This window comes from Coregonus clupeaformis, chromosome 37 (genome assembly GCF_020615455.1).
Source record: "Coregonus clupeaformis isolate EN_2021a chromosome 37, ASM2061545v1, whole genome shotgun sequence".
NCBI classification, from domain to species: Eukaryota; Metazoa; Chordata; class Actinopteri; order Salmoniformes; family Salmonidae; genus Coregonus; species Coregonus clupeaformis.
In genome coordinates, this window is record NC_059228.1 from 18,088,652 (window position 1) to 18,114,697 (window position 26,046).

The 26,046-nt window shown below is 44.3% G+C and overlaps 1 protein-coding gene across 6 annotated transcripts in view; it reads left to right on the top strand.

The window, feature by feature from the left end:
- Window positions 1-3,639: 3,639 nt before the first annotated feature.
- The window catches only part of LOC121553364 (mitogen-activated protein kinase kinase kinase kinase 3), a 76,975-nt gene continuing 54,568 nt past the window's right edge, over window positions 3,640-26,046 (top strand). For all 6 annotated transcript variants that reach the window (XM_041866412.2, XM_041866414.2, XM_041866413.2 and 3 more), the window contains exon 1: window positions 3,640-3,879. In XM_041866412.2, coding sequence (XP_041722346.1) covers window positions 3,784-3,879 — 96 coding nt within the window. In that variant the 5' untranslated portion in view covers window positions 3,640-3,783. The remainder of the gene's footprint in view (window positions 3,880-26,046) is intronic.

A 26,046-nucleotide genomic window follows, 5' to 3' on the forward strand; every position in this document is an offset into this window, starting at 1 on the left:
ACTTCATCATGCAACAAGAAAATGACCCTAAACATACTGCTAGAGCAACGAAGGGGTTTTTGATGGCCAAAAAGTGGAAAATCCTTGACTGGCCGAGTCAATCACCGGATCTGAATCCAATTGAACATGCATTTTACATGCTGAAGAGGAGACTGAAGGCAATAAGTCCCCGAAACAAGCAGGAACTGAAGATGGCTGCAGTACAGGCCTGGCAGAGCATCACCAGGGAAGATACCCAGCGTCTGGTGATGTCGATGCATCGCAGACTTCAAGCAGTCATTGCATGCAAAGGATATGCGACCAAATATTAACAATGATTACTTTATTCTACATTATGTTAAACTGTCCAATGTTTTTTGATGCCCGAAAATGGGGGGGACCGTGTACAAAAGCTTCTATAATTTCTAAACGGTTCATCCGATATGTATGAAAATACCCTAAAATTAAAGCTGACAGTGTGCACTTCACCCTCATTGTCTCCCTCATTGTATCCTTTCAAACTCAAAGTGCTAGAGTACAGAACCAAAATAACAAAACATGGTCACTGTCCAATGAATTATGGTGCTCACTGTATGTTTTTTTATTTAACCTTTATTTAACTAGGCGAGTCAAATTCTTAATTACAATGACGGCCTACCAAAAGGCAAAAGGCCTCCTGCAGGGACGGGGGCTGGGATTTAAAACAAATATATAGGACAAAACACTTCACGACAAGAGAGACGAGAGAGAGAGAGAGAGGTTGACTGATTTCACCTTTCAATCTTTCTTGGAAGACTTCCTCCTTGAAACTTCTTGACTAGGGGTTAAAAAGTTTATAAATGGGAAAGATTGACAGGTTTCACCATAATGCAGTTGGCCCAGCTCTTCTTGCGTAGGGGAGAGTGGGGTAAGTTGAGCCATTTTTTACAATCAGCATCACTCCGTCAAGGGAAGTGTAGTCCCCTGTAGCTCAGTTGGTAGAGCATGGCGCTTGCAACGCCAGGGTTGTGGGTTCGTTTCCCACGGGGGGCCAGTATGAAAAATGTATGCACTCACTAACTGTAAGTCGCTCTGGATAAGAGCGTCTGCTAAATGACTAAAATGTAAGTGTAGTATTATTTATAAGAAAGATGGCTACATACACTACCAGTCAAACATTTGAACACACCTACTCATTCAAGGGTTTTTATTTATTTATTTACTATTTTTTACATTGTAGAATAATAGTGAAGACATCAAAACTATGAAATAACACATTTGGAATCATGTAGTAACCAGAAAAGTGTGAAACAAATCTAAATATATTGTATATTTGAGATTCTTCAAATAGCCACCCTTTGCCGTGATGACAGCTTTGCACACTTTTGGCATTCTCTCAAACAGCTTCATGAGGTAGTCACCTGGAATGCATTTCAATTAACAGGGGGGTATACAGAAGATAGACCAAGCCCATATTATGTTAAGAACAGCTCAAATAAGCAAAGGAAAGACAGTCCATCATTACTTTAAGACATGAAGGTCAGTCAATATAGAACATTTCAAGAACTTTAAAAGTTTCTTCAAGTGCAGTCGCAAAAACCATCAAGCGCTATGATGAAACTGGCTCTCATGAGGACCGCCACAGGAATCGAAGACCCAGAGTTACTTCTGCTGCAGAGGATAAGTTCATTAGAGTTACCAGCCTCAGAAATAGCAGCCCAAATAAATGCTTCACTGAGTTCAAGTAACATACACATCTCAACATCAACTGTTCAGAGGGGACTGTGTGAATCAGGCCTTCGTGGTCGAATTCCTGCAAAGAAACCACTACTAAAGGACACCAATAATAAGAAGAGACCTGCTTGGGCCAAGAAACACGAGCAATGGACATTAGACCGGTGGAAATGTGTCCTTTTTTGTTCAGGAGCCCAAATTTGAGATTTTTGGTTCCAACCGCCGTGTCTTTATGAGACGCGTGTGGGTTAACGGATGATCTCCGCATGTGTAGTTCCCACCTTAAAGCATGGAGGAGGAGGTGTTATGGTGTGGGGTGCTTTGCTGGTGACACTTTGTGATTTATTTAGAATTCAAGGCACATTTAACCAGCATGGCTACCACAGCATTCTGCAGCGATACGCCATCCCATCTGGTTTGGGCTTAGTGGGACTATCATTAGTTTTTTATCAGGACAATGACCCAACACACCTCCAGGCTGTGTAAGGGCTATTTTACCAAGAAGGAGAGTGATGGAGTGCTGCATCAGATGACCTGGCCTCCACAATCCCCCGACCTCAACCCAATTGAGATGGTTTGGGATGAGTCGGACAGCAGAGTGAAGGAAAAGCAGCTAACAAGTACTCAGCATATGTGGGAACTCCTTCAAGACTGTTGGAAAAGCATTCCAGGTGAAGCTGGTTGAGAGAGTGCCAAGAGTGTGCAAAGCTGTCATCAAGGCAAAGGGTGGCTATTTGAAGAATCTCGAATATAAAATAAATTTTGATTTGTTTAACACTTTTTTGGTTACTACATGATTCCATATGTGTTATTTCATAGTTTTGATGTCTTCACTATTATTCTACAATGTAGAAAAATAAAGAAAAACCCTTGAATGAGTAGGTGTGTCCAAACTTTTGACCGGTAGTGTATATTTCAGGATGTTGTGTATCCCTGGAAATAATCAGATTTAATGTCAACATTACAATTTTGAAAACAGAACTTGTCCAACAAAAGGTGGTCTCTTGGCACAACGTACCCCGGGTATAGGGGTAAATTAAGCCACGGGACAGGGTAAGTTAAGCTGCCTACAAGTTTCTGTACTGAATGAAATATTACCACTACCTTTTTAAAACCATGTCTATCTTTATTTCCCAAACACAATCGCATTTTGTCTTTTAATACTTTCAAGCATCTTTTAACATAGGCTTAACACCTAAAAAACACAGTACTTTTAAAACACTTTTAACATAGGCCAGGCCCTGGTGTTACCTCAAATCCCAGAGATAATGCCTTGTATTACACATGGGAAGAAAACCCTTCAATTTGCTCAACTTGCCATCCCCTCAACTTACCCCATGGCCATTGGCTCAACTTACGCCAATGCAAACATTTTGACTATATTAGCCCCTACAGTTACAAGGATGCACTTTCATGCTAGGTTTAGGACCTCATGTTGAAGCTTATAGAGACCCCAACCCTGCCGTGGACTAACACTAATTAACACCTCCTATAGAGGACAATATCTCCTGGTCCTGCTCATCACCCCTTCAACTATTCACTCCATCCCTCTTGTCACCAAAACCAATGTATAGACTTTGCTATGATCAATCATCAATTTAGTGATTGACTTAGCAATGCAGTTGAACAAGACCCTTGAATACACTAACATGGGGGCTCAGATAAATGCAAACGTGAATTAAAAGCCAGACAGTTTTGTGTACAGATCTTATAGGTCTCATGTCAAAATCTTTATAAAATGTTCTGCCATAAAGGCAGTGAGAAATAATTGAGGCTAATGGGTTAACCACATAGCCTACTCCAATGTTTTATTGTTATAGAAGCCAAGTAGTTTGGAGCCTATCTCACTTGGTCTTTATTGTCAACCAGCCATCTGCCACCCTTGTAAACTGTTGCACACTTTCTCCCAGTCTGCTTTTTTATAGAGAATTTAAAATTACATTTATGCGCATGCCCATTGCGCATTGGAAGCCATGTTGAAGTTTCGGTGGAGGCTTGCTGTTATTTTCTAACGCTGTATGTTTTTAGGTTTGTAGTGTTGGTGTCGTTCAACCTTACCATTCGGAATCATAAAAAATCGGAGTTCTAAAGATGAATTCCAGTGTCGACCTATCCAGGCGCAATCCGCAGGAGGACTTCGAGCTAATTCAGCGAATAGGAAGTGGCACATACGGAGATGTCTACAAGGTAACTGCAGCAATAGCATTTTACATTTTAGTCATTTAGCAGACGCTCTTATCCAGAGCGACTTACAGTTAGTGAGTGCATACATTTTCATACTGGCCCCCTGTGGGAATCGAACCCACAACCCTGGCGTTGCAAGCGCCATGCTCTACCAACTGAGCTACACGGGACTAGCAGCCAGTAGTTAATTGCTCAGCTACTTTGATACATTGTTACAGTAAAACAACACGCACATTACATTGTAACGACGCAGGGTATTCAAACTGACCTAATAATACACTAGAAAGCATACTAGGTTGTTGTTTTTTTACACTAAAACCTGTCGCTCAAGTGCTGGTGAATGCCTTTGCATGGAGCCGTGGAAGGCACCTGGCCAGAATTTCATATCGCGAAATACTCAACAGATAGCCTAATCCCTCTCATGTTCTGTTAAGATAAACATAATAACGCAGCCCGTCATCCTTGGTCATTGGGTGGCTTTGTTACGATGTTGCTTTCCTGTTTGTTAGTGTCGTATTTATGGTGTGGTAGAATATCCCCGAAGGATTCAGTCTGGTTCCACACAACAGACAAGGCCCGGCGCATTCGGGCAGCCAGGGAAAGCAATGAATATTCAAGTTTAATGAGATTTTTGTCCTAAAAACAGTACATTGGATATTATTTAAGGAACTCATTTATACAGTTTTGCTGTTTTGGGACCTTACAATACAGTTAATTGTGTCACATTTTTAGCGGCAGCAGGTAGCCTAGCGGTTTGCAGCAACTGGAGGGTTGCCAGTTCGAATCCCAGGACTGACAGGACACATCTGGCTTAAGTAAGCTGGCAACCGGAGGGTTTCTGGTATCAAATCCTAGATGCCATTGCCTGCCGTTTGGCCCTTGAGCAAGGCACTTAACCACCCACAACAACAGCTTCCAGTGTGACAGCCCAACCGCACCTCTAAAACCTGTGTGTGTGTGTCTTTCGCAGGGGTTGGGTTAAAAGCAGAAGTACAATTTTGGTTGGACCTAAAGTGATCTTAATCTTCTAGCTATGAAAAATATTGGCTAGTCAGACCATTACTCTGCTCTAACTGGCAGATGGGTGTTATTAGATACCACTGGCGTAGCACATAGAATTTTCGACCAATCTTAACTTGTCAATACTTCTTCAATTACCGACTTGGAGGACAAGCAATGTCTTCTAAACATCCATGTCTAGTTGTAGGGGGTTTGTTTGAATTTAGAAAATTCTCTGTTATTAAAGTAAATAAATGTTTTGCTCCATGAAGTACGCCGCCATCTTCACTATTTCAAATCTTCTCTCATTGATTGAGACAGGTGGGTGTCCACCCCAAAGGGCCACATGTCTTCTTCTGTGGAGTTTAACAAAACCTATATCCCACTACCTAATTTCTTCCATAGCTCCCTCCCCAGGCTCTGGGGCCTCAGGGTATCACTGCTCGTGACAGCGCCTCGTGTAACTCCTTCCCTGAAAAATATTTTAGTCCCAGGAACCGCTCAGTTGCATCCACAATATTGTCCATCTTCCTGGACCTCCCCTACACTTTAGCCGTGCCATTGCACATAACATCCCTGGATCCTCCTGGAGGGAAGCCAACTCTACAGCCTGCATTGAAGGCCTTGCCGACACCATGGAGTCCTCGAGTACCTTTTGTTCCCTCCACTGTTTTGACAGCTTCTGCATATGAAATGCTCTGGACGGCCCTGACTTTGGCAACCTCACTCTCTTTCGTCCTCGTTGGGCACTCCAAAGATGTAGCTATATGCTTTCCACCACAGTTGTAACACTTCACAGCTTCTTCATAACATTCACCGTGACCTTCTTTTCCACATCTTCTGCATCTCGGATTTCCCTGCCTGCAGACACTCATGTCCGTTTACACTGCAACGGCCTGGAAATAAAAGCTCTTACAGGAAAGTACACACCCCAGCTTCACTCTGGTCGAGAGGGACTCTACATTAAAAAAACACACAAGATAGACGAGCTCTTCTCTTTCTTGTCACTGACCCAACGATTCACCCTCCGTGCATCAACCACTCCAGTAATACTCTTCAGTTCCTCGATGCCCACTTCCTCCGACACTCCAGCAATTACTCCCTTGACAGGTGCTCTTCTCCTTAGCTCAAAGCACAATACAGCATGGTTATTAATTCGCCTGATACCAAACATACGCTGCCTGCCTCTGTTCAGCAGAAACACAAAGAGTCAAGACCAGCCCACTCCTCCTGACTCACCGACTCCACTTTACCCACACCTCTCCCCACCACCATCTTGGATACTTCCAACGGATTTCACAATTCGGGCACAATTCTCCCAGAATACCAGATATGAGGTATTCTTCACACTAGGTGTCTTCTTTCCCATCCCAACTTTGCTTCTTTAACCGTTCTTTTGGACAGAGGTCCATTCTTCCTTAATTCCACCGACATCCGATTAATATTCCGCGTCCGCCATCCTTCCTTCATCTGAGTCTGTGCTCTCATCTTCTCCCGATGGGCTATCAAATGTCATTGTTCCTGTGGCCTCGACAAATGTGTCACGCCTGCGTAGTCAAATCAAATCAAATTGTATTGGTCACATACACGTTTAACAGATGTTATTGAGGGTGTAGCGAAATGCTTGTGCTTCTAGCTCCGACAGTGCAGTAATATCTAACAATTTCACAACATATACCCAATACACACAAATCTAAGTAATTAAGAATATATACATATATGGACGAGCGATGTCAGAGCGGCATGGACTAAGATACCGTAGAATAGTTTAGAATACAGTATATACATATGAGATGAGTAATGCAAGATATGTAAACATTATTAAAGTGGCTAGTGATTTCTAGTCTATGTTTATAGGCAGCAGCCTCTAATGTGCTAGTCATGGCTGTTTAACAGTCTGATGGCCTTGAGATAGAAGCTGTTTTTAATTCTCTCGGTCCCAGCTTTGATGCACCTGTACTGACCTCGCCTTCTGGATGATAGCGGGGTGAACAGGCAGTGGCTTGGGTGGTTGATGTCCTTGATTATCTTTTTGGCCTTCCTGTGACATCGGGTGCTGTAGGTGTCCTGGAGGGTGGGTAATTTGCGGGCGGTGCAGTTGCCGTACCATGCGTTGATACAGCCCGACAGGATGCTCTCAATTGTGCATTTGTAAAAGTTTGTGAGGATTTTAGGTGCCAAGCCAAATTTATTCAGCCTCCTGAGGTTGAAGAGGCTCTGTTGCGCCTTCTTCACCACACTGTCTGTGTGGGTGGTCCATTGCAGTTTGTCAGTGATGTGTATGCCAAGGAACTTGAAGCTTTCCACCTTCTCCACTGCGGTCCCGTCGATGTGGATAGGGGGGTGCACCCTCTGCTGTTTCCTGAAGTCCACGATCATCTCCTTTGTTTTGTTGATGTTGAGTGAGAGGTTATTTTCCTGGCACCACACTCCCAGAGCCCTCACCTCCTCCCTGTAGGCTGTCTCGTCATTGTTGGTAATCAAGCCTATTACTGTTGTGTCGTCTGCAAACTTGATGATTGAGTTGGAGGCGTGCTTGGCCATGCAGTCATGGGTGAAGAGGGAGTACAGGAGTGGGCTGAGCACGCACCCTTGTAGGGGCCCCAGTGTTGAGGATCAGCGAATTGGAGGTGTTGTTTCCTACCTTCACCACCTGGGGGCGGCCGGTCAGGAAGTCCAGGACCCAGTTGCACATGGCGGGGTTCAGACCCAGGTCCTCGAGCTTGGGGGGTACTATGGTGTTGAATGCTGAGCTATAGTCAATGAACAACATTCTTACATAGGTATTCCTCTTGTCCAGAGGGGATAGGGCAGAGTGATGGTGATTGCATCGTCTGTGGATCTATTGGGGCGGTAGGCAAATTGAAGTGGGTCTTGGATGGCAGGTAAGGTAGAGGTGATATGATTCTTGACTAATCTCTCAAAGTACTTCATGAAGACAGAGGTGAGTGCTACGGGGCGATAGTCGTTTAGTTCAGTTACCTTTGCTTTCTTGGGTACAGGAACAATGGTGGCCATCTTGAAGCATGTGGGGACATCAGACTGGGATAGGGAGAGATTGGATAGTCGTAAAGTGTTCCGACTAGACTTTCCTCTAAATCCTGTCTCTTGAAATCCGTCCATTACACTCACTATCTCGATCAATGAAAGAACATTTGAAATAGACAAGATGGTGGCATACACATTGTTGGATTACTTCATGCAGCAAAACATGGATATCATTTTAATAACGGGGCATTTTCTAAATTTAAACGAACCCCCTGCAACTAGACCTGGACGTTTAGAAGACATTGGTTGTCATTCCATTCGGGAATTGAGGAAGTATCGCCAAGTTGAGGTTGGTCCAATTCTCTGTGCTACGCCAAACACTACCTAACCTGTAATGGCTAATGGTGCAGGTGCACCACAAATAAACCTTTCACTCCTCCTACTTGTTGTTAGAAATTAACCACAATATTGTAGAATTTAATTGTTGGAGGCAGTGGCGACCATTCGAAATTCATTAACATTCAAACAACACAGATTGTATTATGCTGGTTTACTATAACCTTGACTTCACCCAGAGTAGGCTACTTAACAATCTTGTTGCCATGCAGTTAGGGGTTTGTCAAAGTATTTAGAGTATTGGATGGCAATTCATTGGAGAAAGAGGAATTTGAAGGCCTACAATGTGAAGACTTCAAAGTATTTGTTTAGACAGTAACCATTAACTATACAGAACATAAGATATGTAGAAGATGACCGTATCAAATGTAGCCCACAGCCTGAAATGTTTAGCTTAAGGACATTTGCTGTACTTTTTTTTAATTTAATTTTTTTTTATTTATTTAACCTTTATTTAACCAGGTAAGCCAGTTGAGAACAGGTTCTCATTTACAACTGCGACCTGGCCAAGATAAAGCAAAGTAGTGCAATAAAAACAACACAGAGTTACATATGGGGTAAAAAACATAAAGTCAGAAATACAACAGAAAATATATATACAGTGTGTGCAAATGTAGCAAGTTATGGAGGTAAGGCAATAAATAGGCTATAGTGCAGAATAATTACAATAGTATTAACACTGGAATGCTAGATGTGCAAGAGATTATGTGCAAATAGAGATACTGGGGTGCAAAAGAGCAAAATAAATAACAATATAGGGATGAGGTAGTTGGGTGGGCTAATTTCAGATGGGCTGTGTACAGGTGCAGTGATCGGTAAGGTGCTCTGACAACTGATGCTTAAACTTATTGAGGGAGATAAGAGTCTCCAGCTTCAGAGATTTTTGCAATTCGTTCCAGTCATTGGCAGCAGAGAACTGGAAGGAATGGCGGCCAAAGGAGGTGTTGGCTTTGGGAATGACCAGTGAGATATACCTGCTGGAGCGCAGACTACGGGTGGGTGCTGCTATGGTGACCAATGAGCTAAGATAAGGCGGGGATTTGCCTAGCAGTGATTTATAGATGGCCTGGAGCCAGTGGGTTTGACGACGAACATGTAGTGAGGACCAGCCAACAAGAGCGTACAGGTCACAGTGGTGGGTAGTGTATGGGGCTTTGGAGACAAAACGGATGGCACTGTGATAGACTACATCCAATTTGCTGAGTAGAGTGTTGGAGGCTATTTTGTAAATTACATCGCCGAAGTCAAGGATCGGTAGGATAGTCAGTTTTACGAGGGCATGTTTGGCAGCATGAGTGAAGGAGGCTTTATTACGAAATAGGAAGCCGATTCTAGATTTAACTTTGGATTGGAGATTCTTTATGTGAGTCTGGAAGTTGAGTTTACAGTCTAACCAGACACCTAGGTATTTGTAGTTGTCCACATACTCTAGGTCAGACCCGTCGAGAGTGGTGATTCTAGTCGGGTGGGCGGGTGCCAGCAGCGTTCGATTGAAAAGCATGCATTTAGTTTTACTAGTGTTTTAAGAGCAGTTGGAGGCTACTGAAGGATTGTTGTATGGCATTGAAGCTCGTTTGGAGGTTTGTTAACACAGTGTCCAATGAAGGGCCAGATGTATACAAAATGGTGTCGTCTGCGTAGAGGTGGATCTGAGAGTCACCAGCAGCAAGAGCGACATCATTGATATACACGGAGAAAAGTGTCGGCCCAAGAATTGAACCCTGTGGCACCCCCATAGAGACTGCCATAGGTCCAGACAACAGGCCCTCCGATTTGACACACTGAACTCTATCTGAGAAGTAGTTGGTGAACCAGGCGAGGCAGTCATTTGAGAAACCAAGGCTATTTAGTCTGCCAATAAGAATGCGGTGGTTGACAGAGTCGAAAGCCTTGGCCAGGTCGATGAAGACGGCTGCACAGTACTGTCTATTATCAATCGCGGTTATAATATCGTTTAGGACCTTGAGCGTGGCTGAAGTGCACCCGTGACCAGCTCGGAAACCGGATTGCATAGCGGAGAAGGTACGGTGGTATTCGAAATGGTCGATGATCTGTTTGTTAACTTGGCTTTCGAATACTTTCGAAAGGCAGGGCAGGATGGATATAGGTCTGTAGCAGTTTGGATCTAGAGTGTCACCCCCTTTGAAGAGGGGGATGACCGCGGCAGCTTTCCAATCTCTGGGGATCTCAGACGTTATGAAAGAGAGGTTGAACAGACTAGTAATAGGGGTAGCGACAATTTCGGCGGCTAGTTTTAGAAAGAAAGGGTCCAGATTGTCTAGCCCAGCTGATTTGTAGGGGTCCAGATTTTGCAGCGCTTTCAAAACATCAGCTGTCTGAATTTGTGTGAAGGAGAAGCGGGGGGGCATGGGCAAGTTGCAGCAGAGGGTGCAGAGTTGGTGGCCGGGTTAGTGGTAGCCAGATGGAAAGCATGGCCAGCTGTAGCAAAATGCTTGTTGAAATTCTCGATTATTGTAGATTTATCGGTGGTGATAGTGTTTCCTAGCCTCAGTGCAGTGGGCAGCTGGGAGGAAGTGCTCTTATTCTCCATGGACTTTACAGTGTCCCAAAACTTTTTGGAGTTAGTGCTACAGGATGCAAATTTCTGTTTGAAAAAGTTAGCCTTTGCTTTCCTGACTGCTTGTGTATATTGGTTCCTAACTTCCCTGAAAAGTTGCATATCGCGGGGGCTATTTGATGCTAATGCTGTACGCCACAGGATGTTTTTGTGCTGGTCAAGGGCAGTCAAGTCTGAGGAGAACCAGGGGCTATATCGGTTCTTAGTTCTGTATTTTTGAATGGGGCATGTTTATTTAAGATTGAGAGGAAATTACTTTTAAGGAACAACCAGGCATCCTCTACTGACGGAATGAGATCTATATCCATCCAGGATACCTGGGCCAGGTCAATTAGGAAGGCCTCCTCGCTAAAGTGTTTTAGGGAGCGTTTGACAGTGATGAGGGGTGGTCGTTTGACCGCGGACCCGTTACGGACGCAGGCAATAAGGCAGTGATCGCTGAGATCCTGGTTGAAGACAGCTGAGGTGTATTTAGAGGGTATGTTAGTCTGGATGATATCTATGGGCGGCAGGTAGCTTAGTGGTTAAGAGCGTTGTGGCAGTAACCGAAAGGTCTCTGGTTCTAATCCCCGAGCCGACTAGGTGAAAAATCTGCCGATGTGCCCTTGAGCAAGGCACTTAACCCTAATTGCTCCTGTAAGTCGCTCTGGATAAGAGCGTCTGCTAAATGACTTAAATGTAAATGTATGAGGGTACCCATGTTTACGGATTTAGGGTTGTACCTGGTAGGTTCGTTGATAATTTGCGTGAGGTTGAGGGCATCTAGCTTGGATTGTAGGATGGCTGGGGTATTAAGCATATCCCAATTTAGGTCACCAAGCAGTACAAACTCTGAGGATAAATGGGGGGCAATCAATTCACATATGGTGTCCAGGGCACAGCTGGGGGCTGAGGGGGGTCTGTAGCAAGCGGCAACAGTGAGAGACTTATTTCTGGAAAGGTGGATTTTTAGAAGTAGAAGCTCAAACTGTTTGGGCACAGACCTGGATAGTATGATAGAGCTCTGCAGGCTATCTCTACAGTAGATTGCAACTCCACCCCCTTTGGCAGTTCTATCTAGACGGAAAATGTTATAGTTGGGGATGGAAATTTCAGAATTTTTGGTGGCCTTCCTGAGCCAGGATTCAGACACTGCTAGAACATCAGGGTTGGCAGAGTGTGCTAACGCAGTGAATAACTCAAACTTAGGAAGTAGACTTCTGATATTTATGTGCAAGAAACCAAGACTTTTGCGATTACAGAAGTCATCAAATGATAGCGCCTGGGGAGTAGGAGTGATACTGAGGGCTGCAGGGCCTGGGTTAGCCTCTACATCACCAGAGGAACAGAGGAGGACTAGAATAAGGATACGGCTAAAGGCTTTAAGAACTGGTCTTCTAGTGCGTTGGGTACATAGAATAAAGGGGGCAGATTTCCGGGTGTTATAGAAAAGATTCAGGGCATTATGTACAGACAAGGATATGGAAGGATATGAGTAAAGTGGAGGTAAACCTAAGCGTTGGGTAACAATGAAAGAGATAGCATCGCTGGAGGCATCAATTGAGTCGGTCTCCGCGTGTATTGGGGGAGGGGCAAAGGAGCTATCTAAGGCAGGTTTAGCTAGGCTGGGGGGTCTACAGTGATATAGTACAATTAGAAATAACCGAAACAACAATAAACTAACCATGTTTGGGCTGAGGCTAAACATAAACAGGATGTAGTACCGTAAAAAGGAACAGTCCAGCAGATATCAGCTGTATAGCTGAGTTATCATAAGGTCCGGTGGTGAAGTACTAGTGAGTAAGAGGCCACGGCTAGCGTGTGCTAGCGGGCCAGGGCTAGCAGATGGATGGAATCTTCGTGGTTAACGTCGTAACCACATCAGACGATTTCGTCGGCAGACCAGTCGTGTAGGATCGGCGGGGCTCCGTGTCAACACTAGGTGGTCCTGTCCGGTTGACAGAGAGGTAGATAGCCGGGAGATGGGCCTAGCTCAGGATGATTAGCCAGACCACAGCGTCCGTTTTGTTGTAGCTAGCTGGCAGGTTTAGCTAGGCTGGGGGGTCGTAAAAAGGAACAGTCCAGCAGATATCAGCTGTATAGCTGAGTTATCATAAGGTCCGGTGGTGAAGTACTAGTGACTAAGAGGCCACGGCTAGCGTGTGCTAGCGGGCCAGGGCTAGCAGATGGATGGAATCTTCGTGGTTAACGTCGTAACCACATCAGACGATTTCGTCGGCAGACCAGTCGTGTAGGATCGGCGGGGCTCCGTGTCAACACTAGGTGGTCCCGTCCGGTTGACAGAGAGGTAGATAGCCGGGAGATGGGCCTAGCTCAGGATGATTAGCCAGACCACAGTGTCCGTTTTGTTGTAGCTAGCTGGTAGCGACGAATCCGGAGTTAAAGGTCCAGTGATTCAGTGATTCCGGCGGAAAAACTGATATGTTCTGGGTCGATAACGCGCTGTGCAGACTGGCCGAATATCCGGTGATCAATGTCCAGTGATTAAAATTAATCCCGCAGAAAAAAATCCTATGTTCTGGGTGAAACACCGCTAGCTGTGGCTAATAGCAAGTAGCTAGTTAGCTGGCTAGCTAGTTTCAACTGGAGATTCTAGATTCTAGATAAAGGTAAGTCAATAATAGAATCCGTTCCACATTGAGTGAGGCGGGTTGCAGGAAAGTATATCTTGTAGAAGGATGAAAAGTCTGATAGGGAAATATGTACGAAAAATAGGGTATTTACAGGCTATTTACAGACATTTACAGACATACGATAAAAACACAACTGCACTACTCCGTCATCTTGGATCCATATACTTTCAAGAATGAAATCATTTCCCCCTTGGTCATAGTGAATGGATGTAAAATGTGAGTGGCACAGCTGGGCAGGGATGGTCTGGAATGCAGTGGTCCTGACTTCCTGTGTGCGTGATCCATTGTTTAAGACTGATCCTGTAAAGGAAGAGGTAGAGTGGAAAGCCTGATCAGACCCTCAGCTGGATGTGTTCACAATCGGACCGTGCAGAACCGTCTGCAGTGGCCATCCTGTTTGGGCCGGGAATGTTCTGTTTTCCTCTAGTTGTTTGCTCATTAAAACTGTTGGACTCAAGCCCCGACTTTGTTTATCTTCAGGGAGGCTCCTTCTACATATTGTACCAGTGTAATGTATTGTAACAGCCTACAACGTTTACCTTGTGTTTTCTTGATACACACACTAAAACACACTCAGCCAAGCATTTATTCTACCCTAATGTAATGAAGTTGCTCATACAGCCTCAGTATTGTTCGCAACTGTGCTTGTGAAGATATCATAATTTGCTTAGAGTGCAGATTACACCAGTACAATGGGGAGAGAATCAGAAGACATTGCAGGGTGGTGATATCTGCCACCCCCATCCCAATAAGAATGTGTTTGTTGTGGGCTACAGTGCGTCACTTTTGTTGTCTTGTCAGCTATGTCTGTAAGATAGCCGTGCTTCTCTTTGGAAAAGATGTCTCAGTGTCACTGTCAATGCCATTGGTTAAGATGTTATAAAACATTCATTAATGAGTGTTTCAATCCAAGGAATAGGCTACCCCACATAACAACAGCATTCCTGTATTTGAATAATGAGGCAGTAATCATGATTGACTGCTGTCTTTTACTGCCCTTGTCCATGCTTTTTGTTTCGGGACGTCCGAAGTTCAGTGAGGATTTTTGTGGTTTGGCTTGGAAGTAGGACATTATAAGGTTGGCAGTGTAGACCATTTATACTGAACAAAAATATGAACGCAACATGTAAAGTGTTGGTTTCATGAGCTGGAATAAAAGATCCCAGAAATTGTTTTTCTCTCCAATTTTCTGCAGAAATTTGTTTACATCCCTGTTAGTGAGCGTTTCTCCTTTGCCAAGATAATCCATCTACCTGGCAGGTGTGGCATATCAAGAAGCTGAACAGCATGAACATTACACAGGTGCACCTTGTGGTGGGGACAATAAAAGGCCACTCTAAAATGCGCAGTTTTGTCACAACACAATGCCACAGATGTCTCAAGTTTTGAGGGAGCGTGCAATTGGCATGCTGACTGCAGGAATGTCCACCAGAGCTGTTGCCAGATAATTTAATGTTCATTTTTCTACCATAAGCCAACATTTTAGAGAATTTGGCAGTATGTCCAACCGGCCTCACAACTGCAGACCACGTGTAACCACGCCAGCCCAGGACCTCCACATCTGGCTTCTTCACCTGCGGGATCGTCTGAGACCAGCCACCCGGACAGCTGATGAAACTGAGTATTTCTGTCTGTAATAAACCCTTTTGTGGGGAAAAAAATAATTCTGATTGGCTGGGCCTGGCTCCCCAGTGGGTGGGCATATGCCCTCCCAGGCCCACCCACGGCTGCTCCCCTGCCCAGTCATGTGCAATCCATAGATTAGGGCCTAATAAATGTATTTAAATTGACTGATTTCCTTATATGAACTGTAACTCAGTAAAATCGTTAATTGTTGCATGCCCTCTGAGCTGTCTGATTGGGGGTGAGTTCATCCTTGTTGTCCTATGTTGTCAGTGTACTAGCCATGCTTTAATAAAGCCTGGTCCTTAGCTTGACTCTGTTTATCCTTCTGGCCATCTAATAGGTTGTTCCACAGGTCTAGCAGCTGGTTTGGGATCCTGGTATTAGGCCTAAAGCATTAGGAAGGAGAGAAACTGGAAACAAGTCTCTCTCACACACAGCTCCCCACCCCCCCACCCCGCTGCACACGCCCTTCTCACTTTTTTGCAGGGTCTAGGCCGATGTAATAATATAATAATATGCCATTTAGCAGACTGACTTACAGTAATTTGTGCATACATTTGTATGTATTTGAAGTGCAATTGTGATTCACTAAGTTAAAAGTGCAATTGTTGGGCCCTTTTATTCCATTCAGGCTGTTTTATTATTTGGCTCATTTGAGGTCCAATGACTGACTGTGGGTTGCATGGTTTCTGTTTCTACAGTGCCTTCGGAAAGTATTCAGACCCCTTGACTTTTTCCACATTTTGTTATTTTAGACCCTCATTCTAAAATTGATTAAATAAATAAAAATTCCTCATCAATCTACACACAATACCCATAATGAAATTTCTGCACACGTGTATATAATGTATTTATATATTTTTAAACATACCTTATTTACATAAGTATTCAGACCCTTTGCTATGAGACTCTAAATTGAGCTCAGGTGCATCCTGTTTCCATTGATCATCCTTGAGATGTTTCTACAACTTGATTGGAGTCCACCTGTGGTAAATTCAATTGTTTGGACATGATTTGGAAAGGCACATGTGTCTATATAAGGTCCCACAGTTAAATGCATGTCAGAGCAAAAAAACAAGCCATGAGGTCGAACGAATTATCCGTAGAGCTCTGAGACAGGATTGTGTCGAGGCACAGATCCGGGGAAGGGTACCAAAAAATGTCTGCAGCATTGAAGGTCCCCAAGAACACATTGACCTCCATCATTCTTAAATGGAAGAAGTTTTGATCCACCAAAACTCTTCTTGGAGCTGGCAGCCCGGCCAAACTGAGCAATCGGGGGAGAAGGGCCTTGGTCAGGGAGGTGACCAAGAACCCAATGGTCACTCTGACAGAGCTCCAGGGTTCCTCTGTGGAGTTGGTAGAACCTTCCAGAAGGACAACCATCTCTGTAGCACTCCACCAATCAGGCCTTTATGGTAGAGTGGCCAGACAGAAGCCACTCCTCAGTACAAGGCACGACAGCCCACTTGGGGTTTGACAAAAGGCACCTAAAGACTCTCAGACCATGAGAAACAAGATTCTCTGGTCTGATGAAACCAAGATTGAACTCTTTGGCCTGAATGCCAAGTGTCATGTCTGGAGGAAACCTGGCACCATCCCTACGGTGAAACATGGTGGTGGAAGCAACATGCTCTGGGGATGTTTTTCAGCGGCAGGGACTGGGAGATTAGTCAGGATCGAGGCAAAGATGAACAGAGCAAAGTACAGAGAGATCCTTGATGAAAACCTGCTCCAGAGCTCTCAGGATCTCGGACTGGGGCGAAGGTACAACGGCCCTAAGCACACAGCCAAGACAACGCAGGAGTGGCTTCGGGACAAGTCTCTGAATGTCCTTGAGTGGCCCAGCCAGAGCCCGGACTTGAACCCGATCTAACATCTCTGGAGAGAACTGAAAATAGCTGTGCAGCAACGCTACCCATCCAACCTGACCGAGTTTGAGAGGATCTGCAGAGAAGAATGGGAGAAACTCCCCAAATACAGGTGTACCAAGCTTGTAGCATCATACCCAAGAAGACTCAAGGCTATAATCGCTGCCAAAGGTGCTTTAACAAAGTACTGAGTAAAGGGTCTGAATACTTACGTAAATGTGATATTTCAGTTTATTTAGTATACATTTACAAAAAAGTTTAAAACCTGGTTTTGCTTTGTCCTTACGGGGTATCGTGTGTAGATTGATGAGGGGAAAAAAAGCAATTTTAATCAATTTTAGAATAAGGCTGTAACGTAACAAAATGTGGAAAAAGTAAAGTGGTCTGAATGCACTGTATGGCCTGGCTCAGAAGCAGTGAGGGAGCGAGGGATAGGGGGAAAGTTCAGTGACCCAGTTTTCCCAGGATATGCCTGGATATTAACGCTGGCTGCCTGGGCTGAAAGAGGGAGCCAAACCTGCAGCCTGGGTTTGAACCCTATATGAAATGAGCTCAGACGCTGGGCATAATGTCTCTTGGTCCAATGGTGCCCACAGTCACAAGAGGTCCAATGATTTAAGCCTGGGGAGGAGGGAGGGGGAGACAAGGGAGCGAAGTGGCAGGTATGGCACCAGGTAGCCTAGCGGTTAAGAGCGTTAGGCCAGTAACCGAAAGGTCGCTGGTTCGAAATCCGCAAGCCGACTAGGTGAAAAATCTGTCAGTGTGCCCTTGAGCAAGGCACTTAACCCTAATTGCTCCCATATGTCGCTCTGGATAAGCGCGTTTGCTTAATGACTCAAATTTATATAAACACTTTACATGTTGCGTTTTATATTTAAATTTGGGATCTATAGATTTAGGTCTAGGCTGTCGGTTAGCTAGCTTGCCAACATGGGCCTCTATAGCCTCTGTCAGTCCTCTGGCTGTCCAGCTAGGACTAGGTCTACACAGTACCCACACACAGCTCACTCTGCCTGGAGCCTACGCCTGCTGATTTCTTTCCTTCACTCCTTTTCCATATTGTAAATAGCTGGTTTTCCAAGCTCAAAGTTCCTAGTTTTCCATGTACCGCATCCCCGCTTTTCCACACATTGTGCTCCTTTTTTACATACCATGATGTCCCTGCTCTCCACAGGCCTCATGACTATTGCAGCGCTGCAGTCTTGGAGCTGGTCCCCAGTGTCAATGCCAATAGTCCGGGTGGCCATTTGTTTAATTGTTCAGCAGTCTTATGGCTTGGGGGTAGAAGCTGTTAAGGAGCCTTTTGGACCGAGACTTGGCGCTCCGGTACCGTTTGCCGTGCGGTAGCAGAGAGAACAGTGTATTTTGGGTGACTGGAGTCTTTGTCAATTTTTGGGGCCTTCCTCTGACTTTCATGGGTGTTGTGTGATGTTTTCATCTGATTGTCAAACAAATCCCTTCAAAACGTAGGCTACCTGCGCAGTTGATCCACCGTAATTCCATAATTTATTTTGCTGATACTCTATAGTTAGATACATGCGTCTCTTCTGTCATAACTTGTTGCCCTAGAAGACTAAAGTAGTGCTCACCAGAATGTCTTACATTGATAGAATGCATTAGTAATTTAGTTAACGCTGGTAAAGCTGTCTGTTTTGTTTAGGGACTGGGGAGAAAACACAATAATTTCAGAACAGTGGAAATCCCATCCAAAATGTCATCAGTTTGACCAGTTTTAAGGAAATGAAAAGCTGAGAGAACTATGAAACATGTTTCTGATAAGACTTCAGTTTGGCTTGAGTGCAAATGTTATGTGGTTGAAATACCGTCTGCTTGTATAACAGTGTGAGAGCAGTTACACACACATTTGCTTTTTCTCAAGAGATGCTGACAGAAATGAATAAATCATATTACTCCACTCCTGTTCCAGAGACAAAATTAACATTTGTTATATCATTTTACTGCAAGAAATTCATAATTTTGCAGGTGTTAATACTATATTAGGCTACATGTGAAAGGTTATAGGCCGACAGTCATTGTCCAGATTTCAGTTACTATTCCCATTTAACCCATATGAATTTAAATTAGGAATATTATATTTGTTCATGGATACAGGGATACTCGTGAGCGGGATATCAAAGGTACATGTAAACAGATTATCCCGAAAAAGACCTTAAGCGGGATATGAACTACTATCCAGAATACTGTGCGCATGTAAACGTGGTCAATGATATGTGGCCTAGAGTAGACTTAGCTTGCTGTATGGGGGGACTGAGGTGAGGTTCTCTCATGATAGAAGATGGCGTCCAGCCATTGATTCTACAGATGACGTATTATGGCCTTGGGACCATTTACACTTGTCGTGAGTCATCAGGCACTTGTCACTGCCTTGTCTGCTGAAGTACTTCTTTCTATCCTATTTGTTTTTGCTTTTCTCTTTCTGCCTTGTCCTCTCTCTGTCTTGCTCTATCTCTGTCTCGCTCTCTCTGTCTCTCTCTGTCTGTTTCTTTCTCTCTCTCTCTCTCTCTGTTTCTCTATCTCGCTCTCTCTCTCTGTGTGCTTCTGTCATTCCCTCTCACTGGTGACATCAGAATTGAAGCCTTTTAAGTCAGCCTGCCAACTATTCTGGGACGGTGGAGTCCTATAGAGCAGTGTTCGTATAGTGAATAGGGCTTTGTTCGTATTGCTCAGTGAGGTCTCAGTCTGAAACTGAGGGCTGGTGAAGCTAATAAGGCAGATGTTCCATGACTGGCTGTAGCTAAAAACAAGGGACTGTATGGGAAGGTGTATATAATGTCACATGGCGTCTGTGGATGTCAGTCTTCATCCTTTCCCACATGGTTATCTGGTCCTAGTAGACTGGGAGTTCTTTTTGCCTTCAGACTTGGTATTACCCTTCTGTCTGGACGTTCCAGCTATATAAGTTCTCTCCAGTTTGAAATGGGCTATTCTGTCTGTGTAGTCTGGGAGGTCTATCCAGGTGGGGTGTTCCATCCATAGAATTAGAATTGTGGGTCTGTGCCCAGACTTGGTGTTCCATCTGGCTCTAGTCTGTAGACTACTCCACCTAGCTGTCAGATATCATTTAGTCTGTCTCAGGTTCAATCAGATCAAGTCTTTTACAGACACCATGTTTATCATTCTTATCCTTAGCTATTACTGGCAACGTCAAGGCTGTGTTTGACTGAGTCTCCTGAGCCCTGACTCCTGCATACAGGTGTCCTTTCCAGAAGTGGCTCTCAGCGATAGAGGCTTTAGGGTTTCAGTCATGAAACAGGGGATTGAATAGGAAATACTGGTGAGATGCAGCTTCTTACTGTAAATCAGGGAGACCCAGAACATTTAATATTGAGAGGGACAGCCTGTCAACAAATGTACTCTCAGACCAATAGGCTGTATGATCATTTAGTCAAATTTTCATTTCTTGGAGATATTATATAATGTAGCCTACGCTGATCTCTTTCAATTAAAAGATTGAGATACATTTGCTCTGTTGAGTTCATTGGCTTGACAGCAATTGTGGATGTACCGGAGGGAGGGATGAATCAGCAAAGTCAATCAGTGCTTTTTCATCTCAAGGAAGCGCTCTCTAAAATAAAAGGTTTATGATGTGTAAGGAACCTGCCACGTACCTGCCCGGTATAGCGGGATAAAGTGTGTGTATATGTATGTATGTATGTATGTATGTACAGTGGGGAAAAAAGTATTTAGTCAGCCACCAATTGTGCAAGTTCTCCCACTTAAAAAGATGAGAGAGGCCTGTAATTTTCATCATAGGTACACGTCAACTATGACAGACAAAATGAGAAAAAAAAAGAAAATCACATTATAGGATTTTTAATGAATTTATTTGCATATTATGGTGGAAAATAAGTATTTGGTCAATAACAAAAGTTTCTCAATACTTTGTTATATACCCTTTGTTGGCAATGACACAGGTCAAACGATTTCTGTAAGTGTTCACAAGGTTTTCACACACTGTTGCTGGTATTTTGGCCCATTCCTCCATGCAGATCTCCTCTAGAGCAGTGACGTTTTGGGGCTGTCGCTGGGCAACACAGACTTTCAACTCCCTCCAAAGATTTTCTATGGGGTTGAGATCTGGAGACTGGCTAGGCCACTCCAGGACCTTGAAATGCTTCTTACGAAGCCACTCCCTCGTTGCCCGGGCGGTGTGTTTGGGATCATTGTCATGCTGAAAGACCCAGCCACGTTTCATCTTCAATGCCCTTGCTGATGGAAGGAGGTTTTCACTCAAAATCTCACGATACATGGCCCCATTCATTCTTTCCTTTACACGGATCAGTCGTCCTGGTCCCTTTGCAGAAAAACAGCCCCAAAGCATGATGTTTCCACCCCCATGCTTCACAGTAGGTATGGTGTTCTTTGGATGCAACTCAGCATTCTTTGTCCTCCAAACACGACGAGTTGAGTTATTACCAAAAAGTTATATTTTGGTTTCATCTGACCATATGACATTCTCCCAATCCTCTTCTGGATCATCCAAATGCACTCTAGCAAACTTCAGATGGGCCTGGACATGTACTGGCTTAAGCAGGGGGACACGTCTGGCACTGCAGGATTTGAGTCCCTGGCGGCGTAGTGTGTTACTGATGGTAGGCTTTGTTACTTTGGTCCCAGCTCTCTGCAGGTCATTCACTAGGTCCCCCGTGTGGTTCTGGGATTTTTGCTCACCCGTTCTTGTGATCATTTTGACCCCACGGGGTGAGATCTTGCGTGGAGCCCCAGATCGAGGGAGATTATCAGTGGTCTTGTATGTCTTCCATTTCCTAATAATTGCTCCCACAGTTGATTTCTTCAAACCAAGCTGCTTACCTATTGCATATTCAGTCTTCCCAGCCTGGTGCAGGTCTACAATTTTGTTTCTGGTGTCCTTTGACAGCTCTTTGGTCTTGGCCATAGTGGAGTTTGGAGTGTGACTGTTTGAGGTTGTGGACAGGTGTCTTTTATACTGATAAGTTCAAACAGGTGCCATTAATACAGGTAACGAGTGGAGGACAAAGGAGCCTCTTAAAGAAGAAGTTACAGGTCTGTGAGAGCCAGAAATCTTGCTTGTTTGTAGGTGACCAAATACTTATTTTCCACCATAATTTGCAAATAAATTCATTAAAAATCCTACAATGTGATTTTCTGGAGAAAAAAAATCTCAATTTGTCTGTCATAGTTGACGTGTACCTATGATGAAAATTACAGGCCTCTCTCATCTTTTTAAGTGGGAGAACTTGTACAATTGGTGGCTGACTAAATACTTTTTTCCCCCACTGTATGTATGTATGTGCAGTGCTTTCAGAAAATATTCAGATCCCTTGACTTTTTCCAAATGTTGTTACATTACAGCCTTATTCTAAAATTGATAAAATATTTTTGCCCCCTCATCAATCTACACACTACCCCCATAATTACAAAGCAAAAACAGGTTTTTATACATTTTTGGATATGTATAAAAAATAAACAACTTAAATATCACATTTACATAAGTAATCAGACCCTTTACTCAGTACTTTGTTGAAGCACATTTGGCAGTGATTACAGCCTTGAGTCTTCTTGGGTATGATGCTACAAGCTTGGCACACCTGTATTTGGGGAGTTTCTCCCATTCGTCTCTGCAGATCGTCTCAAGCTATGTCAGGTTGGATGGGGAGCGTTGCTGCACAGCTATTTTCAGGTCTCTCCAGAGATGTCGATCGGGTTCAAGTCCAGGCTCTGGCTGGGCCACTCAAAGACATTGAGACTTGTCCCGAAGCCACTCCTTCGTCGTCTTGGCTGTGTGCTTAGGGTTATTGTCCTGTTGGAAGGTGAACCTTCGCCCCAGACTGAGGTCCTGAGCGCTCTGGAGCTGGTTTTCATCAAGGATCTCTCTGTACTTTGCTCCGTTCATCTTTGCCTCAATCCTGACTAGTCTCTCAGTCCCTGCCGCTGAAAAACATCCCCATAGCATGATGCTTCCACCACCATGCTTCACCGTAGGGATGGTGCCAGGTTTCCTCCAGACGTGACACTTGGCATTCAGGCCAAAGAGTTCAATCTTGGTTTCATCAGACCAGAGAATCTTGTTTCTCATGGTCTGAGTCTTTAGGTGCCTTTTCGCAAACTCCAAGCGGGTTGTCGTGTCTTTTACTGAGGAGTGGCTTCCGTCTGGCCACTCTATCATAAAGGCCTGATTGGTGGAGTGTTACAGAGATTATTGTCCTTCTGTAAGGTTCTACCAACTCCACAGAGGAACTCTAGAGCTCTGTCAGAGTGACCATTGGGTTCTTGGTCACCTCCCTGACCAAGGCCCTTCTCCCGTGATTGCTCAGTTTGGCCGGGCGGCCAGCTCTTCGAAGTGTCTCGTGGTTCAAAACTTCTTCCATTTAAGAATGATGGAGGCCACTGTGTTCTTGGGGACCTTCAATGCTGCAGACATTTTTTGGTACCCTTCCCCAGATCTGTGCCGCGACACAATCCTGTCTTGGAGCTCTACGGACAATTTGTTCGACCTCATGGCTTGGTTTTTGCTCTGACATGCACTGTCAACTGTGGGACCATATATAGACAAGTGTGTGCCTTTCCAAATAATGTCCAATCAATTGAATTTACCACAGGTGGACTCCAATAAAGTTGTAGAAAAATCTCAAGGATGGTCAATGGAACAGGATGCACCTGAGCTAAATTTTGAGTCTCATAGCAAAGGGTCTGAATACTTATGTAAATAAGGTATTCCTGTTTTTTATTTTTAATAAATGTGCAAATATTTATAAAAACCAGTTTTCACTTTACTCAGACTGCCCATCTTAATCTTTTCTTTTTATTGGCCATTCTGAGATATGGCTTTTTCTTTGCAACTCTGCCTAGAAGGTCAGCATCCCGGAGTCGCCTCTTCACTGTTGACGTTGAGACTGGTGTTTTGCAGGTACTATTTAATGAAGCTGCCTGTTGAGGACCTGTGAGGCGTCTGTTTCTCAAGCTAGACACTCTAATGTATTTGTCCTCTTGCTCAGTTGTGCACCGGGGCCTCCCACTCCTCTTTCTGGTTAGCTCGCATCTACTACAAAACCATGGTAGTAGATGCGGGCTTCAGGCTCTGATCAGACCCTACACCCAAACGAGTGCACTACGTTCATCCACCTCTGGCCTGCTAGCCCCCCTACCTCTATGGAAGCACAGTTCCCGCTCAGCCCAGTCAAAGCTATTCGCTGCTCTGGCACCCCAATGGTGGAACAAGCTCCCCCATGACGCCAGGACAGTGGAGTCACTGACCACCTTCCGGAGACACTTGAAACCCTACCTCTTTAAGGAATACCTGGAATAGTCTAACAGTAATCCTTCTACACCCCCCCCTCCCCCAGTGGTGGTTGTCCCACTGGCTATCCTAAGTTGAATGCACCAATTTGTAAGTCGCTCTGGATAAGAGCGTCTGCTAAATGACTTAAATGTAAATGGTTAGAGCCAGTTTGTGCTGTTCTGTGAATGGAGTAGTACACAGCGTAGTACGACATCTTCAGTTTCTTGGCAATTTCTCGCATGGAATAGCCTTCCTTTCTCAGAACAAGAATAGACTGGCGAGTTTCAGAAGAAAGTTATTTGTTTCTTGCCATTTTGAGCCTGTAATCGAACCCACAATTGCTGATGCTCCAGATACTCAACTAGTCTCAAGAAGGCCAGTTTTATTGCTTATTTGATCAGCACAACAGTTTTCAGCTGTGCTAACATAATTGCAAAAGGGTTTTCTAATGATCAATTAGCCTTTTAAAATGATCAACTTGGATTAGCAAACACAACGTGCCATTGGAACACAGGACTGATGGTTGCTGATAATGGGCCTCTGCACGCCTATGTAGATATTCCATTAAAAATCAGCCGTTTCCCGCTACAGTAGCCATTTATAGCATTAACAATGTCTACACTGTATTTCTGATCAATTTTATGTTATTTTAATGGACAAATAAATTGCTTTTCTTTCGAAAACAAGGACATTTCTAAGTGACCCCAAACTTTTGAACGGTAGTGTGTATGTGTATATACAGTCGTGGTCAAAAGTTTTGAGAATGACACAAGTGTTGGTCTTCACAAAGTTTGCTGCTTCAGTGTTTTTAGATATTTTTGTCAGATGTTACTTTGGTATACTGAAGTATAATTACAAACATTCCATAAGTGTCAAAGGCTTTTATTGACAATTTCATTAAGTTTATGCAAAGAGTCAATATTTGCAGTGTTGACCCTTCTTTTTCAAGACCTCTGCAATCTGCCCTGGCATGCTGTCAATTAACTTCTGGGCCACATCCTGACTGATGGCAGCCCATTCTTGCCTAATCAATGCTTGGAGTTTGTCATAATTTGTGGGTTTTTGTTTGTCCACCTGCCTCTTGAGGATTGACCACAAGTTCTCAATGGGATTAAGGTCTGGGGAGTTTCCTGGCCATGGACCGAAAAAGTTGATGTTTTGTTCCCCGAGCCACTTAGTTATCACTTTTGCATTATGGCAAGGTGCTCCATCATGCTGGAAAAGGCATTGTTCGTCACCAAACTGTTCTTGGATGGTTGGGAGAAGTTGCTCTCGGAGGATGTGTTGGTACCATTATTTAATTCATGGATGTGTTCTTAGGCAAAATTGTGAGTGAGCCCACTCCCTTGGCTAAGAAGCAACCCCACACATGAATGGTCTCAGGATGCTTTACTGTTGGCATGACACAGGACTGATGATAGCGCACACCTTGTCTTCTCCGGACAAGCTTTTTTCCGGATGCCCCAAACAATCGGAAAGGGGATTCATCAGAGAAAACGACTTTACCCCAGTCCTCAGCAGTCCAATCCCTGTACCTTTTGCAGAATATCAGTCTGTTTTTCCTGGAGAGAAGTGGCTTCCTTGCTGCCCTTCTTGACACCAGGCCATCCTCCAAAGGTCTTCGCCTCACTGTGCGTGCAGATGTACTCACACCTGCCTGCTGCCATTGCTGAGCAAGCTCTGCAATGGTGGTGCCCCGATCCCGCAGCTGAATCAACTTTAGGAGACGGTCCTGGTGCTTGCTGGACTTTCTTGGGCGGCGCCCTGAAGCCTTCTTCACAACAATTGAACCTCTCT